Source organism: Mus pahari, chromosome 3 (genome assembly GCF_900095145.1).
Source record: "Mus pahari chromosome 3, PAHARI_EIJ_v1.1, whole genome shotgun sequence".
In the NCBI taxonomy this organism is placed as follows: Eukaryota; Metazoa; Chordata; class Mammalia; order Rodentia; family Muridae; genus Mus; species Mus pahari.
This window is the reverse complement of record NC_034592.1, coordinates 72,242,763-72,254,870: the sequence shown is the minus strand read 5'-3', so window position 1 is coordinate 72,254,870 and position 12,108 is coordinate 72,242,763. Positions and strand designations below refer to the sequence as shown.

General features: G+C 34.1%; 1 protein-coding gene across 2 annotated transcripts; it reads right to left on the bottom strand.

Annotated features, from left to right (window-relative positions):
- Window positions 1-658: 658 nt before the first annotated feature.
- LOC110319085 (olfactory receptor 10AG1-like) lies at window positions 659-1,937 on the bottom strand. 2 transcript variants are annotated; one of them, XM_021194507.1, is made up of 2 exons: window positions 1,918-1,937; window positions 659-1,580 (listed from the first exon to the last, which is right to left on the bottom strand). In XM_021194507.1, the coding sequence occupies exons 1-2, from the start codon at window positions 1,935-1,937 to the stop codon at window positions 659-661; spliced, it is 942 nt and encodes a 313-aa protein (XP_021050166.1). The 2 variants fall into 2 exon arrangements, with proteins under 2 accessions (XP_021050166.1, XP_021050165.1); XM_021194506.1 differs by lacking the exon at window positions 1,918-1,937 and having other exon boundaries at window positions 659-1,603.
- Between the last annotated feature and the right edge of the window lie 10,171 nt (window positions 1,938-12,108).

Here is a 12,108-nt window from a genome sequence, read left to right as displayed (position 1 = left end):
ACAGGTTACATAACAGAAAAATAAAAGTTGTCTTTAACATAAAATATCCTTAATCTCAACTGAAACCTGATCTTTTTTCTTTAATAGAATTATATAATTATGAAGCAATCAATCATTCATGCATAAAATGAATTAATAGTTGAATCTTACCTACTCATTAATAATTATTTCAACATTATATTAGAGTAAGCATATATCCACATAATAAATATTTTCATGAAATAGAAAAATATAGTCATTACTTTGGAGTCTCATCATGAAAAGAACAAAAACTTTATAATTTTAGCATCTGTATCTTGATTTAGATTTGCACAAATCTAATTTAGAATTAATCTACTGCTTAAAAATAAATACAGAGTTGGTTTTGAGTGATATATAAACATGAGTGCTCATTAAAATATCTCAAAATTCAATATTGAAAAAGAACCACACAAGGTTTCTGAAAAAAGAACATATTTTATTGTGGTTTATGTACATATGCTTATATGTAAAATGATTAAAGAAAAAGTAGCTGTGAATGTGACCAAGAATGAGGAGAACTGTGCATGACAAGGGTAGGAAGGAAAGAAAGAAGAAAAGAAATTGTGTAATTATACTACAATTTTAAAAAGGAAAATATAAAAATTAACATAGCATGTTTCTTAAGTTATAACATGAATCATCGCAGAAAAAATTTTTTCAATGCAATCATAACATCTTTGTTTCTTAAACAGTATATCATGGGGTTAAACATTGGAGTCACAACAGTATAGAAAAGAGAAAGGAATTTGTCTACTCCTGCTGAGTGGCTGGACTTTGGTCTCAAGTATGTAATGATACCTGATCCAAAGAATAAAGCTACAACTATAAGGTGGGAAGAACATGTAGAGAAGGCCTTGGCTCTCCCAGTTGCAGATGGAAGCTTCAGAATGCTTGAGATTATTTTCACATAAGATGCAAGGATCAGCATAAAAGGAATGGTGACAACTAAAAGGGCAATCACATAAATTAGCATCTCTATCATAAAAGTGTCTCCACAAGCTAGGGTCAGGACTGGAGGTATGTCACAGAAAAAGTGATTCAGCTGATTTGATCCACAAAATGGTAGAGAGAAGATCCAGTATGTGAACCCTATATGAACAGGAACTCCACTTATCCAACAGACAGCTGCCAGTTGTATACAGAGACTATTGTTCATAATGAGAGGATACAGCAATGGGTTACAAATAGCAACATATCTATCATAAGCCATAGCCGTCAGAATAAAGCACTCAGTGGCCCCAAAGACAAGAAAAAAATACATTTGCGTAGCACAAGCCATGAAAGAAATGATTCTGTCTTGTCTGTAGAGATCTGTTAATAACCTGGGAAGAGTGACTGACACATAACACATTTCTAAGAAAGAAAAATTTCCAAGGAAAAAGTACATGGGAGTTTGCAAGGAAGGGTCAGCTCTTATAATTATGATAATGAGGCTATTGCCCATCAGAATAATTAGATAGACCATCAAAAACAACCCAAAAAGAAATTCTTGCAAGTTGGGAACATCAGAAAAGCCAAGTAAGATGAATGCTACCAATGTGGAGTGGTTCTGTTGGGGACTTTGTAGGGTGGATCCATCCATAGATGATTGATTCCAAGGTTTCAATGTCCATTTACTCAATGGAGTTCAGATATTTTAAAAAAGAAATGAAATACAAAAAGTATCAAATACACAAACACAGGAGAGATGTCCAGTCATATTGATTTATATGAGTTATTCACATAGTCCTACTTCCTATATTTTATGGGGTTGAAAAAAAAGAAGCACATTTAAGATCTTTTTGTCCTGCTAGTTTGTCACAAGCTAAAACAACAAAACACCGAGTAATGAAACAAGATCTCCATAGTTCAGATTGCCTATCCCTTGGTTACAAGTGGTTGCTATTATTGTGTAGCACTAGATCAGTAAACTCCATCTTTACCTTTCATTATTTGCCTTTGTCATAGAAACTGTTTAATCACAATTTTACTTTTGATAAACTTTCCAATTGAGCTAAAAGTGTTTTCTTTGAGTTGCATCTCAGGTAAGGAATTGAGTGGTCATCCAGTAACAATGTTCTGTCCAGATAAAGCTATTCTGAGTTCTAGAAACCTGTACCAATTACTATGTGGATAGACACATAGATAATGATATCAAAAGTAAGCATTTGTTGCATAATTATAACTCATGCCATATCTGTACAAACATATCAGAGATAATGTAGCACAATAAATCATGTTTCCTGAAAACTTAGATTGTGAATAAAAATAAGATGTATTTATATACATATACAATATATATATATTTATATATATATATTTATATATATATATAAATATATACATATATATACACATATATATATATGTATTTATATACATATACAATATATATATATATATATATATATATATATATATATATATATATACCTGTCATTGTCCCTACTAATCTTAACAATGCTACTTATATCTGAGATTTAAGATACTGAAGGAATCTTTGTCAAAGTTGAGAAATTCACAAAATTAATATACAAAAAGAAACCAAAAGAATTTGAATTTGATCATGTATCATATCAACACTATATCTACAACTTTATGATTCCAGCATTTCTTTCAACTGTTCCCACAAGGGTGGTTATATATATTATTCTTTAGTAAGCAACTATTTTTATCTATAACTATTATGTAGAATGCATGTTTGTACTTTAACTTTTTATTTCTGACTAGCATGCCAGCATATCATAACTAAATGCTACAGTTACTGCCCCTTATGTATTTATCTTTTATCCATCAAAGATATTCACTATCTACTCCAATATACAGTATCCTAGCTATCATTTTATTTTTCTATAAATTACCTCTAAACTATGTACTGAATTATTAACTCTTTCAGAGTTGTGCATTCTGAAAAACTGAAATTATCTTGAGTTTTATATATTGTCCTTTACATATTATAGATCTCAAATTCATTTTCTGTTCCACATGTAACAGCTTTTGTTTCTGCTATTGAGATTTCAAATTTCTGTCTATCTCACAATGGTAAATGTTACAGTGATTTGTAATTTTGACTTGGTGTTTAATTTTCACTATTCCAATATTTCTGAGTTCAATGAACCTTTGATTTTAAATTTTATTTTTTAAAAATTGTGAATTATTTAAATTATCTCCCAACATCTTCCCCATTTAAAAGAGGAAGCATCAAAAACTTCAAAATTTTGGATATATTATTTTATGCAAAATGATGCCAAGTGTTACTTCTAATGTGTTTAATTGCAAACTCTAGTGTGCTTTTATAATCTCTGAAAATTTGTGTATTTCCTTCATGTTTTATTGTTTTAGAATTACCTTTTCATTTTCTCAAAAGCTTTCAATATTTACATGATTTTTCCACATGTATACATATTTAGCACAATACTCAAAAATCTTACATTTGTATAAACATCTGAACATAGATATTTAAAGTTTGTTTGTTCCTAATATTTTACTGAATACATGATTTAATTTTATATATACTTTTATCTCCTCTTCATGAAGGATCATGAGGTTGCATATATTGTATGTGAAAATTCAACATAGAAGCTTAGTTTCTGCTCTTATAGAGCTTAGAGAATAGTGCTAAAACCAAGTGTGTTTTATAAGATATGAAAGAATCTATAGGAAGAAATCATAACTAGTTATTCAACATGTCTAAGTGTTATAGAATGAATGATTTGAAACATAGCAGTATATCTGAAATGTTTTTAGACCATAGAATAACACAATCATTTTGTTAATTTTACATTTTCAAAGAAGATAAAATGAACTGTCTAGGACAAAAACTTTATTTTTTACTTGAATTTTGTGTTCTAATAACTAGGTAGTTGTGTACACAGGACAGTGTTGTTATTTATAACAAAATCATTGTAGGAAACACTTCTCACTGGCTTCAACAATAATCTTATAAACTGAATCAACACCAAATTACTTACAATGGAATTTAGGCATCTTATGGTATCGATATCCTCATTGAAATATTTGGCCATTTCCTTTTATTCTTGTGCTGATATTAAGCTCAAGTGGGTGTTTTTGTCTGGAAAAAGCCTAGACTATGAAATATATGCCCTGGAAAACAACAGCTGTAGTATCATTAGGTTATCTTTTTTATTGGTGTTGTTATAGCTGCTGCATTTTTAAAGATCATTTTAGCACCTGCTATCATCCCACTTTCATAAACCCTCTTATTCTCAGTTTATAATAGTTAAAACAGTGTGTGTATAATCACAAATATTGATCTAAGAGTTAGTAGCTCATCTACTCTAAGGTATATGAAACAGTAGCCATAAGAATGAAAACTCTTTTATAAAAATTGGGTCACTCTGTGTAATTGTATTTCTATCACGTACCAAAGTTAGACTTTGTTTTAAAAGCACAGGAAATATCAAATGTATGATCCACATCACAATACAAATATAGCATTCTCAAAACAACCTATTTTGACCATTTCTATTTCTGGACGGGAAATACTTTTTATGTCAATAATTAATGATATAATTAATGATTGTAGTGCAGTTTCAAGTTGAGAACCATGGTTCCTAAATTATCTTTACTGAAAATGTGCTTTCTCTGTAAATGCTACATCACTCTTCACAGATTAATTTGGTTTTATTCTTTTTGACGGAAAATAATACATTTAGAGGAAAAAAAGATCTGATTAATCATATTTTGCCCTTCCCCTGGCAGTTTGTGAACATTTCTTTTGTACCAAATACTGTGTTACTGATTTCCTTGTATGTCTAATTTAATGTGTTCTAAATACAAGAGTGTCATCCACTGCTTTACGTGAGTAGAAGAAAAAATATAAAACAACCTACAAACTGTGAAAAGCCCAGCTGAACTCCAAATTAGCCTTGTAAGTTTAGAGTCTTTAGCCTTAAATAAAGATCGATAAAAGTCATGAGAAACAAAAGAAAGTATTACTTTGGATTTTATAATCTTAGTAATAGAACTAATTCTCAAAGAATACAAAACATTAATTTTTCAAAGAAATAAAGTAACTTGTCAAATATCTCATTATAAGATTGAGGAGTAACTTTTTTATAGGTATGAAAATATCCACATTGCAAAAAGTTTCATTTTGTTCGATTTGTTTTGATCATGAGGATAAAAAATGCACTACAGTTAGATGATACAAATGTTGCTTACCTTTTATATGTGCTGATCAAATAAAATTTTATCCCAATTTTAAGAATAATATAATAACCATTTTATTTTCATTTGTATTATTTAAGCAATAAAAGTAGCCACTTTTTCTGTGTCCTTAAAGCACATTCTTTAACTTTAGTTAAACTACAGTGAATTTTAGGAAGGAAATGACTTCTTATTCATCAAGATATATTTTCTTTTTGAGATATACAGTGTTTTTAACCTCAGAAATGTGTTCATCAAGGAATAATGTAGTCAGTGATCAAAGCTGTTTGGTTCTGTCATTGGATCATTTTAATTTTTGTCTCTGAGGAATATTTCCAAAGGCAATAACCTATTTGGCCATTCTTTCCAGGCCTCTTGGCCATCCTCTGAGTCTTTGGAGACTAAGCACACACCAATTGGGACAAGTTGTATAATACAACTGTATTCACAAATGTATTTGGCATTATATATAAAACTAGAAGGGACTGGACTTTAAAAAAATAAACCAATCTTTAAAAAGTATTTATTTTGAAAACTAGAATACATGATTTAATAATTTGATGCTTTAGAATCTGGACACATTGTGCAATATCTAAATTGAGCTAATTGACATGTTCATTACATCAGATACTTGTCCTGTTTTATGGACAGATTATTTAACGTGTTCAATCAGAAATTTTAAAGACACAACCTCGTAGAATTATTTATATGCACCTTGTTATTAAATAAATTTGTTTAATTTATTTCTCCTAGCCTCTCTCTCTCTCTCTCTCTCTCTTTTCCGAGACAGGGTTTCTCTGTATAGACCTGGCTGTCCTGGAACTCACTCTGTATGTAGACTAGGCTGGCCTCGAACTCAGAAATCTGCCTGCCTCTGCCTCTGCCTCCCAAGTGCTGGGATTAAAGGCATGTGCCACCACTGCCCAGCTCTCCTAGCTTCTCTTAGTCTGGCATTTATTTTCAAATATATCTCTCAAACTTGTACTCTTTCCATATTAATTGCTATTGTCCAAAATAATTTATTACCCTTAAAACTTTGAAATTATGGGTTTATATATAAAAATCTTTTTATTCCTTAAAGTCATCTATCAAGTCATGAAAATTATTTGTTCCTTACAAGGTAAAAGATGAGCTAAAAAACTGTCCTAATAAAGGTAACAAAATAAAAATTGAGTCTCATTTTTTATAGACAATGTTGGAAACATTTCATCAAAATACTTATGAAAGTACTAGGAGATATAATGTATAATGTCCAGTGAATTTTATGTGTTGTTATGTATTGCATTAAATCAGTTTTATTGACTTTAAAATTCAGTAGAATGTAATTTGAGGAATTATGATGCTATACAATTCATAATCCAAATTAAAACTACTACCTGTATATTTACTGATATTCTTTAATTCCAACTGCCAATTTCCAGTTTGTAAACTGGATAGTTCATTCATTCTTTCTTTCCTTTTTTTATTTTTTGAAATTTCTTTTTTATTGGATATTTTCTTTATTTACATTTCAAATGTTATCCTCTTTCTTGGTTTCCCCTCCGGAAACCCCCTTTCCTATAACCCTCCCCCTGCTTCTATGAGAGTTCCCTCACCCACCCTGGCATTCCCCTACACTGGAGCATCCAGCCTTCCCAGGACCAAGGGCTTCTCCTCCCATTGATGCTGGACAAGGCCATCCTCTGCTATATATACAGCTAGAGCCATGGGTCCCTCCATCATGAATACTCTTGGGTTGGTGGTTTAGTCCCTGGGAGATCTGGTGGGGGTGGGAGGTGTCTGGTTGGTTGATATTGTTTTTCTTCCTAAGGTGTTGCAAACCCCTTCAGCTCCTTTGGTCCTTTCTTCAATTCCTTCATTGGGAACCCAGTGCTCAATCCAATCATTGGTTGCAAGCATCTGCCTCTGTATATGTCTGGCAGAACTTCTCAGGAGACAGCTATATCAGGCTCCTGTCAGCAAGCACTTCTTGGCACCTGAAATAGTGTCTGGGTTTGCTGATTGTATATGGGGTGGATTCCCCAGCCGAGGCAGTCTCTGGATGGCCTTTCCTTCAGTCTCTGCTCCACACTTTGTCTCTGTATTTCCTTCTGTAAGTATTTTGTTCACCCTTTTAAGAATGACCAAAGTATCCACACTTTGGTCTTCGTTCTTGAGTTTCATTTGGTCTGTGAATTGTATCTTGGGTATTCTGAGCGTTTGAACTAATATCCACTTATCTGTGAGTACATACCATGTGTGTTCTTTTGTGATTAGGTTACCTCACTCAGGATGATAATTTTTGTTCCATCCATTTGCCTAAGAATTTCACAATTTTTTTTTGTTTTTCTAATAGCTGAGTAGTTTCCCACATTTTCTGATAACATTTGACATTTTCTTCTTCTTTATACCATGAATGTAAGATTGTACTGGTTAGTTTTGTGTCAACTTGACACAGCTGGAGTTATCACAGAGAAAGAAGCTTTAGTTGGGGAAATGCCTCCATGAGATCCAGCTGTGAGGCATTTTCTCAATTAGTGATCAAGGGGGAGAGGCCCCTTGTGGGTGGGACCATCTCTGGGCTGGTAGTCTTGGGTTCTATAAGAGAGTATGTTGAGCAAGCCAGGGGAAGCAAGCCAGTAAAAACATCCCTCCATGGCTTCTGCATCAGCTCCTGCTTTCTGACCTGCTTGAGTTCCAATCCTGACTTCCTTTGGTGATCAACAGCAGTATGGAATTGTAAGCTGAATAAACCCTTTCCTCCCCAACTGCTTCTTGGTCATGATGTTTGTGCAGGAATAGAAACCCTGACTAAGACAAAGCTCTTCCTTTGTCTTGTTGAATAGCAATTGCCAAATTCCAAAAACTAATATACACATAGAGGACTCTATTTATTTCCTTACGTAAAACCAATATCATTGATTACTTCAAATCATTTATATAAAGTTCATCATAATATGCCAATATAGACCATTTGAATTGAGAATATAATATACTTCCATATGAACAAGAGTAGAACAACAAACAAACCAACAAAACACCAGGAATGTCATTACTGTAATGATCTCTTTGGGAAAAGAATGGCCAATATAAAGACTGTTAAAAATGTTCATGCTGTGAAAGGGATCAAAAACTATACACAGATATTATACCCAAATATTTCCCCTTGGCTCTCAGTTTTATCACAAATAAAATCAATGATTTGGAAAAAATCAACATGATTGTACACGTCATTCATTCTGGGGTTGGGCAGACAACACATTATATAAAACAGGCTTGTCTGGAATCCGTTATGTAGTCCAATCTGATTTGAAACTCATACTTTACCAGTTTCAGCTTCATGAAAGACTGAAATAGTGAATCTATGCCACTACCACTAGGAATATACGTTTATATAAACCCTGTCATCTAGTCTGTAACCAAAGCATTAAGAACAAATGTTCTAATATCAATTAATTTTATCAAATTTTCTACCTTACATGAACTTCTTAATGTACATCCTTGTAATATTTTTAATGTATATTATATACTCAAGTGACTAGAAGAGTAGAAAATAGCCAACATGAAAATGGTTCATGTTTAAGGAAATGGGAAGGCATATTAATTCAATATGATTATTATGCCTTGTATCAACTATTTAATTATCACACTGTAAACAATAATTATACATGAGTACTATAACTTAATAAACATAACATTCTTCTAAGGGAATTTAAAATTGTTCAAATTGCCACTAAGCTGGTGACTGTGTCTTCATCATCTGGAATAAAATGCTAAACATATTTAAATAGATTTGAGAAAAACCTCAATTTCTAAGGTTGATATCTGGATCTATTATACTTATAAATCTTGTAATGAAACATGTGGAATGCATAATACATTCACAGAGTGTATTAATAATAGTTAGCTAGAAAAAGAGAACTTACAGAATGGATTATAGGTATTGACATAATGATATAAATATAGATAGATGTTAGAATATGATTTATAGAATGTATATGTAGATACGATTTATTAGAGTGGCTTAAAATCTGTGGTACAGCTAGTCCAACAATGTCCTCTAACAAAGGAAGATCCAAGAATCCAGTAGTTGTTCAATCTACAAAGCTGGTTGACTCAGATGGTCTTCAGCCTATACTGGAATCCCTCAAAAGTGGGCTGTAATGTTCCTTGTAACAAGGAACTGACTTGTTAGCAAGATCTAGAGCAAGCAGCTCTAGAGAGAGAAAAAAAAGAGAGAGGGAGAGAAAGAGAAGGAGAGAATGAGAGAGAGAGAGAGAGAGAGAGAGAGAGAGAGAGAGAGAGAGAAAGAGGGAGAGAAGGAAATAGAGAGCAAGCATCCTCCTTCTATGTCTTTTATATAGGCTGTCAACAGAAGGTATGGCACAGATTTAAGTTAGAACTTCCTACCTCAAAAGATCTAGATCAAAGATTCAAATTAGAAGTGGATCAACCCACTTCAAATGATTTAATGAAAAGTGGTGGTTTGAACATGCTTAATACAGTCATTGGTAACACTATTGAGAGGGGGGGGCTTTGTTGGAGAAAGTATGCCAACTCTGGGGTGAATATTTAGACCCTCCTCCTAGCCATGGGGCAGCCTGTCTGTTCCTGCCTTCTCTTTGATGGAAATATAGAAATCTCATTTCCTCCAGTGTTGTGCCTGCCTCAAAACTGCCATGGTAATTGATTGAACCTCTGAAATTGTAAGCTAGCCCCAGCTAAATGTTTTCCTTCATGAGAGTTGCCTCAGCAATGATGTCTCTTGATGATAATGGAAAACCTACCTAAGACATGAAGGAAAAATCCAAAAGATAAATATGTTATGTATTCACTTATATCTGGATATTTGTCATTATGTAAATCTACAATCTGTATAAGTCTACAATCTGTAGACTCAGAGAGGCTAGGAATAGGAAAATGGATTACGGGGGACATATGGATCTCTCTGGGAGAGGAAATAGAATACATATTATGAGTGGAGAGGAGCTCTGTGAGTGGGGACAAGAACAGAATGATCAGGTGGAAAGCACTCTAGGACATGGTATTGCAAGAAGAAATAAACTTTGAGACACATTCAAAGAGCATTTGAGTGGCAGGATGCAAACCTAGTACAATGGAAACTTCCTGTACTAAAATAGGGCTATCCTAATGAAGTTTCCAAATAATGAGCAAGACTGAACTCTCCTGTCACCAAATTAAGCTTCCAGTGTCCTGAACTAGGTTTCACTCAATTGAGTTCTTGGCTAAGGCAGTCCCATGGAAATCTGCAAACAATTGAAACTGTTGTCAAGAAAAGAGGTTGCTTTTCACAAACTGACAAGAAGGCCTAATTGCTGAAGATGACACACAACTCATTGACCTTGGAGAGGATGAGATGATTCCAACATGGAACCTTCACCATCATAGACCCTTGTAGAGCTTATGACATAGAAACATACATTGAATCCTACCAAAAAAGAAATATAAAAACCAACCTAACACCGGGCAGTGGTGGTATATGCTTTTAATCCCAGCACTTGGGAAGCAGATGCAGGCGAATTTCCGAGTTTGAGGCCAGCCTGGTATACAGAGTGAGTTCCAGGACAATCAGGACTACACAGAGAAACCCTGTCTCCAAAAACCAAAAAACCAAAAAGGGAAAAAAAACAAAAAACAAACCTAACAATAAAACCTTTGATCTTCAATATATACTTCCTGGGAAATGTACTAGGGCAATAGTGGCACAAACTAGTGGGAATAATCCACCTATATCTGTTTTGACTTAAGACCCACTGCAAGAGATGAAATTCATACCTGAGACTACTTGGATGACCAACAACAAGACTTTGTATATCCCAGAGAACTAGGGAAAAGCCAAATACCACTGGTCTAAAAAATGGTTACAAATGGCTCCTGATAATATTGTTATGCTTATATATCAGTGACTTATTAAGCTATCATCAGAGAGGCTTACTCATGCAGCAGATGGGAACAAATATGGAGACCCACAGTGTCGCATTCTGCAGAAAGATAGCTAGAGGTAAGGGAGAGAGAGAGAGAGAGAGAGAGAGAGAGAGAGAGAGAGAGAGAGATCTTGGAACACAGATGTATTACCATCATCTTTGTCCCATCAGAGCTCAGGAATAGGAGGGAAAAGGAGTGGAGGGAGACACGAAGAATGAAGGACACTGGGAGAACCAAGCCATCTAAAATATCTAATTGAAGTGCACATGAACTCACAGACACTGAAGTATCATTTACTGGTCCTATGCTTATGCATTATAGCTTTAGTACTTTTATGAAACTCCTGAGCATTTAACTGAGTGGATCTCTGATTCTTATGCTTTCCCTTAAGTGTCTTTTATTTTGCTATTGTTTTGCCTTGTCTAACTTTGAGAATATAATCTTCATTTTATCTTAATGAAAAGGACTGAGACAGGCTGATAACATGACAGGCTTCAAACTGGAAGTTCAGGAGACTAGGCCTAAATCTCTCTTTCCTGGGCAAGTCTGGATAAATCAGCTACTGGAAAAACCACAGTCCTCGGGCAGCCAATCATAAGCTGCGCTGCCACCTGGCCTGAGGGAAGAGCAGTGAGTCAGCAACTGTTTCCAGGCTTCTCCAGCAGTGTTCTGGAATTTTCCCAAGAGCCCAAGCCAATCCCAAAGACCCCCATACCCCTACAAATTGAGTCAACCCATCAAGATAAATGTTACCTAACCCTCCTAGGAATCCCCTTAATTGGCTTTAAATTGAGCCTGCAAGCTCACCCGAGCAACTTCATCTTTAGAAATGGTAGACTCCAACATGCTGGACTTCTACAGAATAAAATGCTATTTGCTTTTGCATACTATTTGAGTCTGGGGTATCATTCTTTAGTGAATCATGGACCTTTACACTATAATTTGTTCTGCTCTGTTCTGTTCTGTTCTGTTCTGCTCTGCTCTGCTCTGCTCTGCTCTGCTCTGCTCTGCTCT